The sequence below is a fragment of the Amia ocellicauda genome, chromosome 21, assembly GCF_036373705.1.
Source record: "Amia ocellicauda isolate fAmiCal2 chromosome 21, fAmiCal2.hap1, whole genome shotgun sequence".
Classification (NCBI taxonomy): Eukaryota; Metazoa; Chordata; class Actinopteri; order Amiiformes; family Amiidae; genus Amia; species Amia ocellicauda.
Genome location: NC_089870.1, coordinates 20,378,403 through 20,398,815, shown reverse-complemented (window position 1 = coordinate 20,398,815; position 20,413 = coordinate 20,378,403). Strand labels below are relative to the sequence as shown.

General features: G+C 48.9%; 1 protein-coding gene across 1 annotated transcript in view; it reads right to left on the bottom strand.

Annotated features, from left to right (window-relative positions):
- Positions 1-5,981: 5,981 nt before the first annotated feature.
- syne2b (spectrin repeat containing, nuclear envelope 2b) overlaps positions 5,982-20,413 on the bottom strand; it is a 107,339-nt gene continuing 92,907 nt past the window's right edge. The window contains exons 104-120 of the mRNA XM_066694048.1: positions 20,128-20,290; positions 17,925-18,112; positions 17,687-17,837; positions 16,683-16,865; positions 15,713-15,850; positions 15,405-15,599; positions 15,019-15,304; positions 14,820-14,879; positions 13,870-14,000; positions 13,290-13,416; positions 12,738-12,949; positions 10,736-10,936; positions 10,516-10,644; positions 9,467-9,658; positions 8,404-8,481; positions 8,253-8,305; positions 5,982-7,419 (exon numbers count right to left, since the gene is read on the bottom strand). Of these exons, the coding sequence (XP_066550145.1) occupies positions 7,191-7,419; positions 8,253-8,305; positions 8,404-8,481; positions 9,467-9,658; positions 10,516-10,644; positions 10,736-10,936; positions 12,738-12,949; positions 13,290-13,416; positions 13,870-14,000; positions 14,820-14,879; positions 15,019-15,304; positions 15,405-15,599; positions 15,713-15,850; positions 16,683-16,865; positions 17,687-17,837; positions 17,925-18,112; positions 20,128-20,290 (2,716 nt within the window). The 3' untranslated portion in view covers positions 5,982-7,190. The remainder of the gene's footprint in view (positions 7,420-8,252; positions 8,306-8,403; positions 8,482-9,466; positions 9,659-10,515; positions 10,645-10,735; positions 10,937-12,737; positions 12,950-13,289; positions 13,417-13,869; positions 14,001-14,819; positions 14,880-15,018; positions 15,305-15,404; positions 15,600-15,712; positions 15,851-16,682; positions 16,866-17,686; positions 17,838-17,924; positions 18,113-20,127; positions 20,291-20,413) is intronic.

Below are 20,413 nucleotides of genomic sequence, written 5' to 3'. Positions count from 1 at the left end.
AGCTGCAGCCCCAGTGGAAAGAGCACCTGTAACAAGTCCGGATGAAATATACAAATATTATATCAGGTGGTGTGTATTAATACTTCTCATCAGTAGTACACAGTACAGATGTGGTGTGTAGCCTACACTTATAATAGCCTATTCATGTGTTCACAGCAAACAGCAAAAAGGCAGAGTGAAAACTGGAGGAGGGCATGATTCACGAATATTTCAGGAATCCACTCTTGGTCGTGGCTCACCACCTAATGTGTCTTTAATTGTCTTGAATATAAGTAGACGTTTTAAGGAGAAAATAATGTAGACTAGCCTACATGTCAGATAAAATATGATATGATCAAATACCTGAACACTAATGCTGTGAAATGACTTCCTATTCACTTAATCCACCTCATGTGCTCCCAGGGGTGCTCTAATGGGGATATACGCACAGTCAATCACACCAATCACCTGGAAAAATGTGTTCTGCATATAGGCCCAGCATATGCATATTAAAAATAGACCAAGTATTTTTATTTTGCGAATTACTTGCGATCGCATAAAAAGCCTCTTTGATCTCTAGAGGCTTAAACGGCCAGGGACACAACACACGCATCAGCAGTTCAGTGAGAGCGAGTGCCACCTTGCGAGCTGCGCAGTGGACAGTATTGCTGCTCAGAGGTGCAGCTTCACTGATGGGATGCATGCAGTGTCCTCTGCCAAACACCGCCCAGCAAGACCCCCTGTCTGGTCACAGTGAGGGCATCACTCCGAGCGCCATTGACACGGCTGGCCCTAGAAGCGGCAAAGACACTGAATTCCCTCGGATGAGACTCGGTATCTTTCACAGAGAGCATCACCGGGGTGAGCTAGAGGAGCTGCCTGGTCTCTACACACCCTCGCCCTGCGGAGTGAGCCTCTCACAGCCCGGGCCCAGTGTCGACTGGGTCCCGACAAGACTGTGGCGGAGAGGCGCTGCGTATATTGGGTAACGGAGTTTAGCGGCAGACCCTGCTCAGCAGTGCAGAGATGCGCGTATACTGCCCTGACCGCAGACCTCAGAAATACTTACCCACCTTCATAGTGCGGGTTAACCGGGAAGATACACCCGACCTCACAGTTACTCCCGAACTGACCTGGATAAGCAGTTACCTCGCTTCGTAGTGCAGCCCTCCGGTCTCTCTGACAAGTGTTTTAGGTCCTTGTAGTTTGTCCTCACGGTCTGTCTCAGTCAAATACAAGAAAAACAAAAATGTGATTTTCCAATAAGGCTAGCGGTAATTAAGACACTTTTTCTTCTTGAACCATTCCGTATTCAAAGCCCTGTTTTTTATTTTCCCTTCTGGGGCATCACCAGATCTGTCACTTGATGGGGACCTAAACATTGGAGTTCAGTACGGTCTTCAAATGACAACAAAGAAAAACTGACACAATACATCGACTCTGTCATCTGGGTCACATTGGTGCAGGACTCAAAACCGCAGTAACTCAGGGCGCGTTTTGGTGGCGCAGAATTGCACAGTTGTGTGCAGATCTGCGCTGCTCCTCCAATGGGATCGGGGGAATTGTGCAGGACTGCTGAACTCTGCGCCACACGCGGGAAATGACACGCACATGCGCAGTGGGGCAAGGGGCCGAAGCTGAAGTGGCCCTTCTGAGCTCATTAAAGCCGTACAGCGCATGCACGACTGTGTGTACCACAATACACTGTTATTGCCCCACCGCGTTCACTACCGCATGACCCTGGTGGCTTGCCGTACACCCGACTGGTTTGTTTACTTCCTGTCATTGTATCCGCCATACTGCTCTGCGTTGGTATCCAATAACCCTACAATATTATTTGGTTTCTAAAGTTTGCAATGTACAAGCACTGTTTTGTTTTATTTATTAATTACTTTTTGCCCCCTCATCAAACTCATTACCGCTTTTTCTGTAGACAAATGTAACGACGAATTTGATCCGGATCGTCTACACTGCCATCTGATCGAGCCTGACCGTCAGCAGGCCCAGGATCTCCGCAAGCGCACTAGCATGTAAGTCCAGATGATGTATGTGTAGATATGACAGCAGTCCTTTAGAACCCAGAGCTCTATCAAAAACACTGTAACAAAACCAACGCAGGGGGCGCTGCCGAGCGAAAGTAAAATCATGAAGTCATTTCTCATTATTAGTCAGCCGACCCAAAGAAAGGGATCTGTCCGGTCATTCCATCACACTCTCATTACAGCCCATCCACACACACGTACAATAGACACGGTACTTCTACCACTACATTACATTATGAGTCATTTACTCTCATCCAGGGCGACTTACATTTGTATCCATTTATACAGCTGGAGCAATCGACAGCACTGCCCCACCCGGGATTTGAACCCACGCCCTTCCCCTTATGAGTCCAGAGCCCAAACCATTAGCGCACAGTGCATCCTACACATGCATGTACTACGTGCAACATGCAAACTGCACACTGCTGCTGAAATGTAGGTATGTAGTATGCGGTTCTAGAGAAGACACTTGGAAATGTAAATAGCAAAGCTGCAAACGGGAAATAAATAATGTTGGAATAAATTAATAAATACAAGTTGAACTAAATCAATGAATGCATGTTATAAATACAAGAATAAATAGAAACATATCCATGTTTATTTCAGTATTTGTTTATATATTTATTTCAACATGTATTTATGTATTATTGTCTCTGTGCAGTTATTTTAAATTGTGGCGTGGATAGTCCTCCATAATAACTTTGCAAGTTCGTTGCATTTGACCGTAGGAGTTCATTTTCATCTCATTAATATTATTTACTTCGTATCTTTTGCAATATGATACTAACAATGATGCGACCTGAGGTGGCCGCCCCAGCATCGCCTCGTCTCACCTGACAGCGGGACGGTGTTCTAGTACAATCTTATTACCATAATAAATATATATAAATAACAATAAATGCATTCGCCCATGCAGTCTTCCTTCTCTTTTCTGACCCTGTGCACCTCTCATAGCCGCCATCCACTTCCCCAGTGATAAAAGGCGCCAGTTTTTACAATTGATCAGATGTTAAGAACCCACTTAAACCCATTTGAAACCCATTTTTTGGGGAATCGCCTGAAAACGGCGATTCAACCCAAAATTTGCCAGCATGGTAGAGAACGACCGCCAACGAAACTCACCCCATCAGAAGCCAGATCCCCGCCGGGGCTCGATCTGGATGCTCATGGAGAGGCCAGGGGCCACAGTATCTAGGGACTCTAAGTGCGAGTCCTGTGGGTGGGAAGCTAAGCTTAGCCCGCTGAGCCACCACGCCAGCAGAGAGAGCAGCGCTCATTTCCCCACGTCAAGCTCGACCGCATTAGCCTCTAATTGACTCATTAGCCTCTAATTGGCTCTAATTGGCGCCCCTGTCGGACAGCAGCGTGGCGGGGTTTCCCGATTACGTCACCGGCGCAGCTGGGACTCACTCTGATGACGTCAGCTCAGCGCTTTGCGTGCGTGAGAAAAACACAGCAGGTCGTTTCTTGACATATAACATACTAAACATACTAAGGGTGAAAATGTTTGCTTCATGGCCAACTGCACGGAGTCCTGTTGTGTTTGTGTGTCAAGCGATTGTATGGGACTGCGGGACAACACCACGGCTCACGGTAAGTGGACTCTTGGTTGTTATTTTGCCTTTCAGTTTGCTTGATAAATATACACTTTAACCATCACTTTTCAATCTTTATGAAAGTGGGCTGTTTTTCAGTTGATTTCTGTTAGATGTTGTGATCGTCTCGGTTATTAAGAGTGTTTTCCCACGCCTGGTTGACATGCGCACTGAGCCCAGTGGATCTCAGTGCTGGTTACAGGGTGCATGTCTGTAGAGGTCAGACCTCATCATTCACTGTCACTGTCAGCAGCAGAGCAACAGATATTATATACACACACGATATATATATATATATATATATAATGTATTGTCTTATTTTTTCATAATGTATACATTTATTTGAAACTAACTCCAATAATTGAGTTGCTATTGCCCCTGTGTGGCTCAGCTCTCCTGTAAAAGTGCTCTTTATATCTAGTTTTTGCCCCTGTGTGCCCTTGCCCTGAGCTATTAACTAGGAATCCACATCTTGTCTGCAATTATTAGCTCACAATCTAGGATGTAGGACTTGTATTAACTGTATATTTTCTTATGCACGTGTAATTTTGAACTTGTAATTGTAGACTGAGTTGCACTTTTGTATTGCTCTTATGTTTTGTAAGTCGCCCTGGATAAGGGCGTCTGCTAAGAAATAAAGAATCACAATATGAAGCTGCTCTGTGAATGATAAGGTCTATAGCTGCGATCTGACCACTACAGACATAGCAAACGTGGGAAAAGTAATATGCAATGAATCTGGACAGTTAGCAGTAGCAATATTTATTTATTTATGTATTTATTTATTTATTATAGCTCAGGGCAAGGGGACACAGGGGCAAACAACACGAGCAATGTAACAGCAAGCTGTATGATGAAAACTAGATATAAAGTGCACTTTTACAGGAGAGCTGAGCCACACAGGGGAATAGGCTAAAACAGGTTTCACATTACATTATCTCTTGGCATTAGCGGTTTGTGCCAAAAGTATTCATCCCTCAGTTTGGTAGTTCATTCAGAAACTGATTAATCAATTTGGCCATTCAGCAAGCAGTTTGTCCATTGAGTAGTACATTGATTATTGCATTAATCTGTCAAGTCATTGTGTTAATCTGTCTATCTGGTGTGTCAATTCACCCATCAATGCATATCTGACTGACTAGTCACATTAATTACATAGTTGATTCATATTAAACTTACAAATCCAGCATCACATAAAACTCTGCCATTTCAACCACTCAGTGTTAGCAATGTATTGATAAAGATCGTATATAAAGCACCTTCCTGTGCCTATGGTTATACATGTATGTTTGCTTTCCCTTTGAAACGCTAATGCTCTCATTCTCAGTATGTTTGGAGTTCTCAATATAGTTGTATTGTGTTTTGCACTTCATGGCCACCGTATGCTTCAACACAAACTTTGAGATTCATTTTGAAGCCATTGTCAATACTGTAGGGCGGACGCATCTCAATCCATTCTGACGTCTATCTCTTGTCCATCTATAGGGGGCAGCATTGTGGACGTGTGTAGCGTTCCCACAGATAACAGCTCACAGCAGGGGCAGCTCGGCCCAGTCCTGTGGGATCATGTTCCTGCAGGGGTTGTGGGTTGCTTTAAATTAGCTGCTGTTTTTATCCGTGTGTTTTGATTTCTTCTCATCCTGTCCGCCTGGTAGTGACTTTAGTGCCCAACCCACGGGCAGCCGGGTGCTGTGGAAACCATGTACCCCTGAAGGACGCGTCTCAGCTCAGTAGGTGAGCAGCTTTGATATCCATTTGGCACAATCAAAATAGTTCCTAAGATTGTTTTGCTATTAATTATCTTTATACAGCATTCTGTTTTCATTCCTGTTAGTCCAATGTTGAGTGCTGTGAGGTTGTTGGTAATGATATGAGAGAGAGAGAGAGAGAGAGAGAGAGAGAGAGAGAGAGAGAGAGAAGCCTCTATTTAGGCCGTGGATACTCACTCTCTGACTTTACTTGGAAAGCCACTCTAATTCAGAGACAGTGTGCAGCTCAGCCTGCAGTGTCGATTCCTCACTCCGTGCTCCGTATTTGTTAATGAAAGTGCTGTATTTACTCTGACCTTGTGGTGGGTAGAGCGCTATGGTTGCAGAGCTGCTCTTTGTAAGAAGAACAGATGGCACCATAATCCCCTCACCACCCGTTCACCCCGGCAGCCTTGACGCCCAGCTCCCCTCGCCATGCTGAACCTGCATCAACAGTCTTCGCCCCATTCCAGCCCCAGCAAAACCACATCCTCCCACCGTGGAGCGGAGCAGCCCACCTGGACTCGTAGTGCAGGTAGGTTCTCTCTTTCCCAGCTAGTCCAAAGGCGTTCACGATAAAAAACTTCACACAGGTCAAGCACGAGCCACTCGGTGCATTGTTGAGCATGGCAGACTGTGTTTATTGTCATGTAAAAAGGGTTTACACTATACATCCCATAAATAGCTTTCCAATATAAATCAGATAATGTACACACCGCTATTTCGTATGATCTGCGGTCTTTCGGGACCGTGCAGTAGTTGCCATAGAAAATCGAAATCTACTAAAGTAGCAGGATTATTATTTTTATACAATCAAGACCCCCCCCCCACCATTTATACATGTTTTTTACATAGTTTATGCTGTAAATCACAACTAGAATCAAACCCAAGAGTATCGTAACAATAAATACAGTGTGTCAGACCTCGTGCAGATAAAGCAGTACCCATAAAAGTACCCACAACCATTATAGGGATCTTCAGAAACTGATCGGTCCTGATAGCATCTCCAGTTTACCAGCTCTGAGCCTCTCCCATCGAACGTGGCAGGAGTCGACTCGAGAGGACAAATAAATTACACCCGGTGATGCAGCCGGGGCGAAAGGCGCACCGGTCTTCCTGAGGACAACACTGAATAGAAAGTCTCACACGCTGGAGAGAGGAAGCGAATCCTTTTACATACAATCTTTGAATAAGCCCTTAAAAAACAAAAAATCACCAACTGAAGAAATAAGTTTCTCACTCAAATTCGCACTGAAATAAATATTCTAATCTGTGACTCGGACAGGGATTTATCCTAGAAAAGACTCTGGATATTGTTTCTGTTGCACACAGGCTTCAGTGGGGGGACACGGGTGACCCCTGAAACAAAACTCCTGGCTTCCCTCCTGTCCCCTCAATTAGTCTAATTAGCTAATTAAACACATTTAAGATTCCTCTCCAAATCTCCACTTTTAATGATTTATGTTAAAAAAAACTGTAAAAGCAAACAAAACAAAAAAAACTGTGAAGAAATGTAATATATGTCCAGCTGGCAGAATAATTGGATTCATTAAGGTAATTGAGAGCTTAAACAGGCGCCTGGAAGACTGAAGATGGACGCCCTCCCCCGCAGAAAAGGGTAATTATCGCATAAAATGCAGCATTATAAACAACCCAAACAAAAACAAGAAAAAACACGCATTCGAACCATTCCCAGGTATGTACAAAAGATTAAAATATAGGCCGTGTCCTATGCTATAAAAAGAGGTCCAGTGTCCGCAGCAGGAGCACCGACTGGTCCAGTGATTGATGCTGTCCCCGGGATTTGGGTTCCCCCCCATTCTCTCTCACGTGGGCGGGGGGCCGTTGGTGTAGCGCAGCATGGGGTAGAAGGAGCGGGCGAAGTTGTTGGACAGGGTGCAGCTGTAGTCCTCCTCCGACAGGGGCACCAGGCAGGCCAGCACCAGCAGCAGCAGGAACAGCAGGTGGAGGGGGAAGGCGGCCCTCAGGACCCGGTAGAAGAAGGACCTCGGAGGGGAGACGTCGCGCTTCGCACTCCTGGAGAGAGGAGGAGGTCTGAACAATGACAAATGTATATAGATGTATATAGAGACTGTTTTAAAAGTATTTATGTATTTCCACTAGTGGTTGTATTTGAAAATGTAAACTTATTTGTACAGCAACAACATCGCACAACCTAAGAAGATTAAAGACACAATGTGAGATTACTAACGTCGTCCCAACAAGGAGGGACTTTTAATAATGTTCAGATACGTTCAACTAGTAATTGTGAAACAGGATACAAAAAAAGTAACTGGAAATACATAGTTGACGCAGTGTGTGACGGCCGCTGGGATCTCCACACAACCTGACAACTTGGTGTTTAGCAGCCAGTTGAAAAAGCTTTTATTGACTTATCCCCCCACCCCCTGCCTGATCTTTGGCAGTGTCTGTACAGATCAGCAGGGGAGCCTCCTGGCACAGTGTGGCGTGACAAAGGGCAGATATCTGGCGAGTGCCACACAAGCCTGGATTCCACCCCCTATCTATCCCCACGCCAGAACCCTCTGCCACCCACGTTATGTGGAACTTGTCCAGCGCGGGGCGGCGCTGTCAACCTGCGCAATTAAAGCTCACAGCGCGGGACATGGCAGGAATATCAATCACTGCTGCACGAGGGCGAAGTCATTAAACCGGCTTTTGCAGGAGTGTGTATTTAAATCCCAGAGCCCATCTGCTGCCAACCCACCCATTTGCCCACAGAGCTGTAAAGACTTACTCTTCAACACAATCGGAGCTGTGTTGAGCTCATAGTGCCCCTGGTCTCGTAATGCATGGACCGAACTTGAATCGGTCAGCATGACACACTCCCGGGGTCTGAACGCATGGAGACGGAGAGACAGTCTTACCTGTTGCCGCCCGGGTCCTGGGCCCCCGCTGCTCCGGCCTCGGCACCCGCCTCCTGCAAACACAACACACGGACGTCAGGACACAGTACTGGATCCCAGCGGACGAGAGCTAGAGGCGCTTTTTCTCGTATCCGTCTATTTAAAGCCATACCTTGGTCTGGAGGAGCGGGTCGCCGGCCACCGCTCGCCCGTGATCCGCTTCATCTCCCGACGCGACGGGGGAGCAGTCCTGAGGGGAAACCCCAAGATGTCAGAGCCTGAGTTGGCAACACTGGTCTACCACCAGAATGCTTCCGAAATAAATGTAGTCAGACTTTACCAATTCTGGGTCACTGATAACGAAAATGATGCTTAAAATTGTCGATCGGCTTTGGTTGTCAAGATATGCTACTGGGTCAGTATATACGACCCTTGACTTGGGAATGGCGGAGGATGAGTTAGTTGTAAAGGGAAGGGATCTCAGTTTAAACCAGAAGTGGCTGGATCTATGAATAAATCTATGACTGGGTTTGGACAGTACTTGCTTTTTAAGCAAAACAATGAATGATGCAATCTGAACCTGGTATTGCATCATACATGATATGAATTGCATCATGTTTTTCCTGTAAGTCATGGATGATGCGATCATAACTTAACATATTATGTAAAGCAACCGTAAACACATGAAAAGACCTAGGTTTACAATTAATGGTTAAAACTCTACTATGTACACAACATACATAGACGTAAAAACTGAAATATCTTGGGAACAGTAGACAATTAGTTGTTTTAATTGTCATATTTGAATTCGGCACGCCAAATCCATAATAAATAGAACATTTTATATCTAAAGCAGACGACTTCTAAAACATTGTAGAGCAGTCTGACAGCCCCAGCACATCCCAGACATCGAACCCTGACCGTGAACCCCATAAAACTGTCTGCCAACCCTCCAGCCTGACCCAGAACAGCCATCCATTCGAGAGCCAACCCCCGACACCGAGGCACGTTTCCTGGGCAAGCGAAGCCTCAACCCAGGTGCACAGAAGTCTGAGCTGGAAAATGAATCCTAATTCAACAACTTTCTACATTTTGAATTGATTTAAAAAGTATTAAAATTTGTATTGACTGTTTTTATTATTTGAAATGTAAAATACTTTCCCAATAAAACAGTATTTCTACATTTTGAAAGACTGGGAACATGTTAGTCTGTGATCAGGTACCCAAGTCCCTACCAGCTGGTCCTGCAGGGTGAGCAGGTCCTGGGAGACTTGGCGCAGGAGCAGCTTCAACTTGTTGCCGATGACGTGCACCCGTTCCCGCGCCTCGCAGCCCTCCTCCTCGCCCGGCTCCAGCAGCAGCTGCGCCGAGATCTCCTGCAGGGGGCACAGCTGCGTCTGCCGCTCGCGTAGCTCCGCCTCCAGTGCCTGCGACAGAGGGGGTCAGGGGTCATGGCGTTGGTGGACAGCAGATTGAACCAAATGCCAGAAGGAACCTGGAGGACAACCAGTCCTCCACCAAAAACTGCTCCTCTTTAGGAAGATTAGTGTACAGCTAGAGTCTGATACCCTGAGCCTGGGCATCCACGGTATCTCTTATGCTGCTCCAGCTGAGCTCTCACTGACCTAATTGGACTAATTATTCGCTTAATTGTCACGTGTTTACATGCCCTCAGGTCTCAAAGCTCCCTGGAAAAGTTGGACCACTGCACTGGACAACAGAGAGTGAGACAAGATTCAGGGTTTATAAACTATTTACTGAACTATTTCCTATTCTGGACCAAATCTGTTTCATACAGAGGGGAGGGATCGCCTGTTTGCACAGATGTTTAAACTATTTTGCGTGACACAGCGTGAACACCACAGCCACTGGAAACGATCATTAATCAGGGCCCCCCTGAGTGGAGCCGAGTGAAAAGAATCGGGAAGGAATCTGACGCTGTTTTGGTCAAACCGATTCCATCAACGCCAGAAGCAATCGATTGCCAGCTCTTCCAGGAAGCCTCTCGGCTATTTTTTAAATAGGGGTGCCACTTTTTAAAGGTGGATCGCTTTCTCGAGTGCCGCACATGTGGGACGCTCACTTTGGTGTGAAACCGAGAGGAAGCAGCCAAGGAAAATGGACGAAGCAGTAGGGAGCTCTGGACAGCGCTGACGACAACGAATCCTTGTGGGAGAGATCTGGGAACTACTGGTATCTACAAATCCTTAGTTCCTTTAGTTTAATTCCTGCACTTTTATTTGAACTGGGTGTGTCTGCTGGGGGCCGGAGCAGAGTTGCTTACCAGGAGGGTCTGGCGGCGCTCCTGCAGGGCCGCGTGTTCGGTGCCGGGGGCCTGGAGCTGCAAGGCGAAGCGGCGGCTCTCGGCACGGGCCAACCACAGCAGCAGCGCATGCGTCGTCTCGTGGAACTCCTGCAGGCAGAGGGTCGGGGGTCAGGGGTCAAGGCCTCAGGGAATGAACACTGACACAGAGACTACATATTAATTATTAGTCTCCACGTACCTGGCACTGCATGAGCGCCCCCTGCAAGCCCTCCTCCCAGCGCTCCAGCCCCCCGCAGGCCTGCACCCAGCCCTGGTTCATGGTACGCAGCCCGTCCTGCATCTCCCGCTCCTCCGCGCTGCCGCCCTGCTGGAAGTCCCGGCTGCTCAGGTTCACCGAGATCATCACAGCCTTGTACCGGTCGAAGGCCTTCTGCATCTCCTGAGGACGGGAAGATGGGTGGTGAGTTTCAGACAAACGCACAGATACATACACACACACACACACACACACACACACACACACACATACATACACACACATACATACAGTGAGGGAAAAAAGTATTTGATCCTCTGCTGATTTTGTATGTTTGCCCACTGACAAAGAAATTATCAGTCTATAATTTTAATTCTAGGTGTATTTTAACAGTGAGAGACAGAATAACAACAAAAAAATCCAGAAAAACGCATTTCAAAAAAGTTATAAATTGATTTGCATGTTAATGAGGGAAATAAGTATTTGACCCCTTCGACTTAGTACTTGGTGGCAAAACCCTTGTTGGCAATCACAGAGGTCAGACGTTTCTTGTAGTTGGCCACCAGGTTTGCACACATCTCAGGAGGGATTCTGTCCCACTCCTCTTTGCAGATCCTCTCCAAGTCATTAAGGTTTCGAAGCTGACGTTTGGCAACTCGAACCTTCAGCTCCCTCCACAGATTTTCTATGGGATTAAGGTCTGGAGACTGGCTAGGCCACTCCAGGACCTTAATGTGCTTCTTCTTGAGCCACTCCTTTGTTGCCTTGGCTGTGTGTTTTGGGTCATTGTCATGCTGGAATACCCATCCACGACCCATTTTCAATGCCCTGGCTGAGGGAAGGAGGTTCTCACCCGACGTACATGGCCCCGTCCATCGTCCCTTTGATGCGGTGCAGTTGTCCTGTCCCCTTAGCAGAAAAACACCCCCAAAGCATAATGTTTCCACCTCCATGTTTGACGGTGGGGATGGTGTTCTTGGGGGTCAGTCCTCCTCCTCCAAACACGGCGAGTTGAGTTGATGCCAAAGAGCTCGATTTTGGTCTCATCTGACCACAACACTTTCACCCAGTTCTCCTCTGAATCATTCAGATGTTCATTGGCAAACTTCAGACGGGCCTGTACATGTGCTTTCTTGACCAGGGGGACCTTGCGGGCGCTGCAGGATTTCAGTCCTTCACGGCGTAGTGTGTTACCAATTGTTTTCTTGGTGACTATGGTCCCAGCTGCCTTGAGATCATTATCAAGATCCTCCCGTGTAGTTCTGGGCTGATTCCTCACTGTTCTCATGATCATTGAAACTCCACGAGGTGAGATCTTGCATGGAGCCCCAGACCGAGGGAGACTGACAGTTATTTTGTGTTTCTTCCATTTGCGAATAATCACACCAACTGTTGTCACCTTCTCACCAAGCTGCTTGGCGATGGTCTTGTAGCCCATTCCAGCCTTGTGTAGGTCTACAGTCTTGTCCCTGACATCCTTGGACAGCTCTTTGGTCTTGGCCATGGTGGAGAGTTTGGAATCTGATTGATTGATTGCTTCTGTGGACAGGTGTCTTTTATACAGGTAACTCCCTTTAAGAGAGTGCTCCTAATCTCAGCTCGTTACCTGTATAAAAGACACCTGGGAGCCAGAAATCTTGCTGATTGATAGAGGATCAAATACTTATTTCACTCATTAATATGCAAATCAATTTATAACTTTTTTGAAATGCGTTTTTCTGGATTGTTTTGTTGTTATTCTGTCTCTCACTGTTAAAATACACCTACCATTAAAATTATAGACTGATCATTTCTTTGTCAGTGGGCAAACGTACAAAATCAGCAGGGGATCAAATACTTTTTTCCCTCACTGTACATGTGAAGATGCGCGGTGACATTCAGATATAAGCAAACCAACATACACATGTACACACACAGATACACACGTGCACACAAAGGCCCGAATGGAGCCGAACACCAGTGAGCTCCACCTGCGATCGCCTACCTTGAGCTGCTTGATGTTGTTCTCCAGGTCCTGGATGCTGGAGCAGGACTCCAGCTTCTGCAGCTGCTCCAGCTGGGGCTGGACGCCATTGAGCCAGGCGGTGATGTCACTGAGGTCAGAGTTCAGCTGCTGCCACTGCTGGAGGTTCTGTTTGATACGCAGCTCATCGCTCAGAGCCTGGGCCTGGATCAGCTCCCAGCGCTCGATCACGCCTGCGGGGAGAAGAGAGAGGGAGAGGGAGGGCGACGAGGTCAGTGTGGTTAATGAATCTGCAAACAGACGGATAATCACTCACAATGGGTCTGATTTTGGGCCTGTGTGACTCAGCACCTCATTGCTGTGTCCCTACGGTTTGCTCACAGTTTTAAGCGAAGGGTATAGATCTAAACAAGCTTGACTGTTAAACAATGAACTAAATAAAATGTGTAATAGTCTGTGTCTTAGATTTTAAACGTTTAAAGATGGGGACGGGAGATGCTGACTGTGCCAGACCACTGATTTCTGCTCGGTGACCCGGACTGCTGTGAGTCCGGCCGAGGGGCACCTACGTACCCGACTGCTTGTCCGCGGCGCTGAGCCCGGTCAGGCCCGGCTCATCCGGCAGCTCCTCGTCATTGAGGATGAGCTTCACTCTCTTCACGCTGTCCAGACTGCCGCTGCACTCGGACATCAGCTTCACCTGCAACAGGGAGCAGTTCACAGTTTTGTAAATCTGGGGCTGTGGGCTTCCTCTCTCCCCGCAGATACAGACAGTGCCTGCATAGTGACCGTGTCATCAGCCACTAAAGGAACCACCAGCATTTACAGTTGTGTAGATGAACTGAACCTGCTGGGAGGACACAAAGCCAGTCTCCATACTTCAGTGATCATTCATGTTCGATTTCTTCCACTTCCAGAACGTTCCCAGCTCAAATGAATAAGGTTTTAACTTATTTTAATTTACCTCCTTATATAACCAAGACCTTACCCCACACACACACACACACACACACACACACACGTCACATCAGCTGCTCTGGTTATTAGAACCAATGAAACATTTCTGCACCAGCTTCAATCACCGTTTCACAAGAAAATATGGAACAATGGATGACATGGTGTGATTTTAAGTAAGCAAAGGGAGCAGCCTTACGTAGCCGGGCTTGTATGGGGTGCTGGTGTCCGGGGTGACCGAGGCCAGGCCCTGGAGCAGCTCTCGTTGGAGCCGCTGCTTCCTGCCGTCCGTGGGCTCGGGGGAGTGCCAGCTGGGCGGCTCGCCTTTACCTGCAACGCAGAGGAGCCCTGTTACACACAGCACCGCTACGGCATGGCCGCTCTGCACGGGCACCACGGCTGTCATTGTGCATCTGCATGGGAGCCACAGGGGGCGGAATAAAGTACGTTTCTCTGATACACATCGATGGGTGAATGCAGTGGGTAGTGAAGGAGGAAAATATGAATAAGAGAAACAAACTGTGAACACTGGTATCTTGAAAGCAACTCCTAAGAAGATAAAAGACAGACATATCATATATATATACACACACACACACACACACACACACACACACACACGTATGTTGAAATGCAGGTCACATCCATGCAGAACTCGTGTACCACACAGGACAGCAACACGTCACATGACACCAATAGATTTTCTTCTCATGCAACACAATCTGGACACAGAGGGCTGAGACTGTGTCATGGCAGCACCGAGCAGTCAGGCCCCCAAGCCCAGCTCAGCTGCGGAAAGTCAATCCCCCACAATGCAGTGCCAAAACCACCGCAGCCCCCTTGGGTCGCAGAGCGTTCAGGCGGCTGAGCAGCTTTCACACGCCTGTGGCCGGAGCTCAGGGAGTTAAGACTATTAGTGGCTGCCTGCTTCAATATATTAGTGCAAGAGGAAGTGAACGCAGAGAGAACAGGACAAAGGGGCTTTGAGGTGATCGCTGTTCCAGATACTGGGAGGAAGGAAGAGGAAGAAGAGGGGAAAGAGGCGGGTGGGGATTAGGGTGCTAGGGACGCAGGGAAGGGGGTGGAGGAGTTTCATGCCTTGCCATAACCAGACCAGAGTGAAGACACATGCATGAGGCAAGTGCCTACCCGAGGTTGCTTTCAATGTCGTTTTAACAAAGGACTCTGGAGTTTCTGTGATTTCTACATCTGGAAAAAGAAAAAAAGAAGAAGAGTTCGATTCAGGGGGTCTCCGCTCACGGGGTCTGCTCAGGGGGGCAACAGCGGGACGGACACGCTGCACTGGAGGAATGCATGAATCACTGTGGGCGGACAGACAGATGCTCACCCGAGAGTGCGCTGTAGAACGTGGCGTCCTCCTCGTCCTCGTGGGAGGAAGAGCCGCCCACGTCCACCGTGTGGTCCCACTCCAGGGGGATGGAGTCCACGCTGACCGGGGTCTCGCGGCCTGAGCGCTCCTGGCCGGAGGGCGGGGGCATCAGGTGGCACATGCCTTCCCGCCCAGGCGAGGGCACTGGACCCTCCTTCTCGCCCCGCCAGTCCACCGCCTGCAGCTCCGAGGGCTCGTCCAGGTCGGTGTCGCGGTCGGACAGGTCTCGCTCCTCCTCCACCACCTGAGAGAGAGGGAGAGTCAGATTTCTGGGAAGGACTTAGGAAAGGAGAGAGGGGAAGAGATAGAGACAGGGACAGAAACAGAGAGAGAGAGACACTCACGGGCCGGCGGCTGGTCAGGCGGTGGTGGAAGCGGGCCACCCGGCCGAAGACCTCCTGGCAGTAGGTGTGCAGCTCCTCCAGCTCGTCTTCGATGACCACAGCGTCCAGCGCCGCGCTCTTCTGGATCAACGTCTCGCCGAACACGATCAGATGGTCGATCTTGTCCGTGTTCAGAGTGATCTCCTGCTGGAAGCCCTGTTCACACATTTATCCTTGGTTATTTTCGTATGTTTTTCTGCCCTCCCCCATTTTCACACAACGTGCCGAAACTTGTCCGCCGATGGACGGTGCCCGCGCTGTGGACTCACGTTGAGCTGCCTCATCTTGTCCTCGATGTCGCTCTCGGAGAAGTGCTCCACATTGGTCAGCTGCAGGTCCATCTCCGTCAGCCACACCAGAATCCCGTCCCGTGTCCCCTCGAACTCCTCACGCTGAGACGTGAAGTGCTGCAAGCAAGAGAGAGAGATGGGAAGGAGAGGTCAGACCCGTGCCTTTACTCTCTCACACCATGCTGGACAGAACCAGAGACTGATTTCCTACTCCAGTACACCTTGAAGTGAAAGATGCAATTTAAGAAACTCAAAATCCTGCAGCAAATTGTTCAGACCAGTCCAAGCGGGATTACAAAAGTCTTTTTATAATAACTCGAGTATTAAAGCACTCTGTGGTGCAGGATTAAGCTGCTGTGCACAGCAAATTACTCAGATTAAAGATGCAGTAAATTAATGGACTTTTATTTGCACATTTGAAAAGAAACAGGGATTAAAGGCAGGCAGTTAAGCAGGGAGGATGCGAGTGAGCGCATGGTGGGCTCGGGGAGAGAGGTGTGGGTCCGCACTGAAGCCATCTTCTCGCCGGCTGGACGGGCTTCAGGGATGCGGACTGAGCCGATCCGAAACCCAGAGGCCATGACTCAGCTGCAGCTTCCAACCCCACAGCACATTTAACAAAAGGGGTGAGGGGAAGGAAAAAAATAAAAGATCTGCACAAAACTAACTCCCCGGGCATCTTCTGTCCGCCTGGGCTGGTTGGTACAATGGCCACAGCTGTCTGTTTTGATGGCTCAATCCCCCCCTTTGTTGGGTCCTGGTTTGACACAGTGGACTGGCAGCAATCGGCAAATCTACATGACCCACATCCTGGAAGCTTAGTGCGGTTTGGGCTGCCCTGTCATCGCTGTCCAGGGGAGAGTAGCGCTGTTGCGCTGCGTGGTTGTGTGCCGGACTGTGATTGGCTAACCTAGACATGGTGTCACTTTCCAACCGGCTTGCGACGCACCTTGAGTCGGCGCAGGACGGCGGCCACTCTGCGCTGCAGGTTGTCCCAACGCTGGTTGCCCTCGTGCACCATCAGCTTGAGCCGGCTGGCGGCGTCGGTGCGGTTCTCCCGGGCCAGCCGGCGGTACTGCTTGTTCAGCAGCTCCAGCTGAGTGAGGCGCTCGTGGACCTGCCTCTGGAACGCCTGAGAGAGATAGAGAGAGAGATGGTGATCACATTGGGGGAACCAGGAGAGAGAAACAGAAGGAGAGGAGAGGTAGAGGGAGAGAGAGAGGGAGGGACGGAGAGAAACAGAAAGAGAGGAGAGGGACAGGGAGAGAAGGAGAGATGGAGGGACAGAGAAACAAAAGAGAGCAGAGGGATGGAGAGAGGGAGAGATGGAGGGACAGAAACAGAAAGGAGAGGGACAGAGAGAGGGAGAGATGAAGTGATGGAGAGACGAGAGAAACGGAAAGAGGAGTGGGACAGGGAGGGACGGAGAGTCAGAGAAATTGAAAGAGAGGAGATAGACAGACAGGAAGAGACGAAGGGACGGAGAGAAACAGAATGAAGAGGGAGGGACAGAGAGACCGGTTAACGGTTTGCCCCGGCACAATCACTGTCTGTGCTGGTGGCAGGAAACCACACTCCAGGTCCACGAACCACGAACGCGAGCGCCTTAACTAACGATTAAAAAGACACCTCACTGTGCCTTAATAAGTTTCCAGTAAACGTATTTGGATTGACTTTGTTCCGAGAAGCAAGTAGAGCAATTAGCAATCAAAGGAGCCGCGTGCTGGGATAATTCAAATTATAAAGAAAATGAACTTCTGGTCCTGATCGCTCTGTGGGGGGTTTGTGACGGCAGCTCAACATCAATTTAAAGAAGCTGCTGTTGTTTTTCTGCCGTTCCGAGCAGAGAGAGGGAGGGCATCTTGAAAGACTTGCTTTTTCTGTAATAAATACCAATAAAGAAGCTTTCTGCCATTGAATTAAAAAGAGGAGGATGATGAGGGCTCAACTGACCTCGAATTTCTTCAGCTCCTCCTTGGCGCTGGTGTACAGGACCTCGGCGGAGTTGGGGTTGGCGGCGGTCCTCTCGGCCGTCTTCAGCCAGTCCTCGAAGCGCGAGTAGTCGTCCAGGAACTTGCACCACAGCCGCCACGTCTCCTCGATCCTGCAGCCGGGAGAGCGGAGGTGTCAATCGGCACTCTGATACCCCTCCCCAGCCCCTCCTCCCCCCCGGCAGGACCACGGTACTCACTTCATCCTCCTCTCCATCGACATGGCGCAGATGTTCCTCCAGCGCTGGTCCAGGCTGTGGGTCGTCTGCTGGATGGAGTCGCACTCTGCGTCGTTGGCGCAGGCGTCCGCGTCGTGCAGCAGCACATCGCACAGGTTCAGGACCGAGGCCACGCCCTCTGTGTGCTGCTCGATGTCACGCTGCAGGTCCTGGACACGCAACACACACGTCTGAGTCGGGGTCCGCACAGTGACACGGTAACTTTTACGTAACGTGACTTTTTTGCAAAACTCGTTCAACAATGTACGGGTTTTCCTTCAAATACAAAATGTCCTTAAAATATAAAAAACACTGTGTGTGTCTGGCAAAGTCACCTGTACGTGAAGAACTTCATTCAATCATTCATGGCTTCTGCCATCGCAATGAGGTAAACAATACAGGGTGCTTATATGTGTCCATCCGTACGTATTTAAAGAGACAGACAGCCAGCTCTGTCATGTGGAGATCAGCAGAGGAGGCTGCAGCTCATTGGGGGAAGCGATGCTGAGGGCTGGGCTGCCACCCTCTCTGTTTTAATTTTAGCAGCTTGTTAAATTTAACACGGCAGATCCTCTGGGTAGAAGGAACCGGGCAGGACCGAGGACAAGGCAGTGAGTGAACTTAAATTATTTAACTTCCATCTCAGATTTCTCCAGAATATACTCACTATACCTAAAGCCACTGGTAATAAGGAAACAGTATATAGATATAATGAAATACAGAATGCATGAAAGTGGCAGCTCCTTACCATCCGCTTACAGAGAGAGACAAACATCTTCCGCGTCTTAATCTAAGGAAGTATCACTCACAGCTGAGCTGCCACACTAACTGACCACATCACTTCACACCCAGGCGTTCTCTGGGGCTAAAGATAGGCCATGCTCGTATACACGACAGGGGTGTTTCGGTGAAGACATAAAAGACAGAGGCCGCAGCCAACGCCTGTGCACGGGGAACCAGCATCAAGGGCCACGCTGGTACACACACACACACACACATACACGGTAATTAAGGACGCCCTGGTAAAGCCACCGGGCTCCCCAGCTGGTTTCGAGATGTTAGTGAGTGATAATAAACAGTGTGACAAACAACGGCACGGAAGCTTAAGTTCACACGGACGAATCGCCAGCATCAAGGCCTCCCAAATAAGCTTAACGAGCTAACCCCCAGCCGGTGCTATTTACCCTCAGAGCAATCATAACAAACACCGACAGGAACACACCTGCAGGAGCACCAGACAGAGAAGCTGTATCTTTAAGAAAACTTTGTCATCCGTTCCTTTTTTAAGCTCTCTTTCTTCACGGATCGCTGTGTGCTCTGAAACGCAAACAGACGAAAACCGAGCAGTAATGCTAGGCGGCCTGCGGCTACAGCAATAGTCCAGGGGCTCTCGCAGGTCCGGCGCTCTGTTCTCTCAGTGCAGAGTTACGGCCGCTCCCCAGGGTGAAGCAGCGGTGGACGCCTGAGGTATTGTGTAAAAGCCCAACGGCAAGTGCTGCTTGTCTGCCTGCCATCTGCCGCTTCAGTAACGGAGCCCCAGTCTCCTCCTTTGCCTCCGTACCTCCTTTCGCTGGAAACGCAGCTGCCCTGCTTCTCCAACACAGCGAGTGTCGTCTCTGGGTTTAATTCAGTTGGAAGGTGCCCCAGTGCAAGGTACAGAGGGCTGACTGTCTCCCAAACAAATAAGCAACTATTCCCTCATACTGTCCCCTCTCTTCTGTCTGTCCTGCCTATTATATCTTGTGATATCATGTCCAGCTGCCCACAACACAAAAAGCAGCTTCTGATTGGATAAACAGTATCACATGACCATGCCATAGCCTTACCTGTTGATTGGAGAAGCATATACACTGGCTAGTATGCAAAATCCCACTTCTAAATCCTGACACACAATAGCCAACTGCCATCTTATCAACACAATGTGCATTAGGGACTATATAACACTGTATAGAAATGTTGTAATCAGAGTTTCAGGCAGTAGTAAACCCCTTTGGACTGTATATACCACTTCTGGGCAGCCTGGTTTTGCCTCAGGCCTCATAACCACCCCAGACTCTGCGATACCGTCCTGGATGGATCCACACAGGCCACTGTAGTTTACATCATCTGTCCCTGTGCCTCTAAGTGTTATTCTAATGCTATAAGACACGATAAAAGCCGCGCCTCCCTCGGAGCCGCCACTCACCTGCTGCTCGGCTAGCTTCCTCTGGATCTCATCGTCATCGCAGATGCTGTAGACCACGGGCTTGGCGAGCTCGGCCTCCACCCGGGACAGCCAGGTGCGGAGGTTGCTCATGTTCTTGTCCAGCTGCTGCACCACCACCAGCGTCTCCTTCAGCTTCCGCACCCTGTCGACACGGAGAGATAAGCCGTGGGTTACTGGATATAGCGCCTTCCATAGGGGTGTCAGCCCTACACACACACACACACACACACACACACACACACACACAAAACTCAGAAGCCCCCAG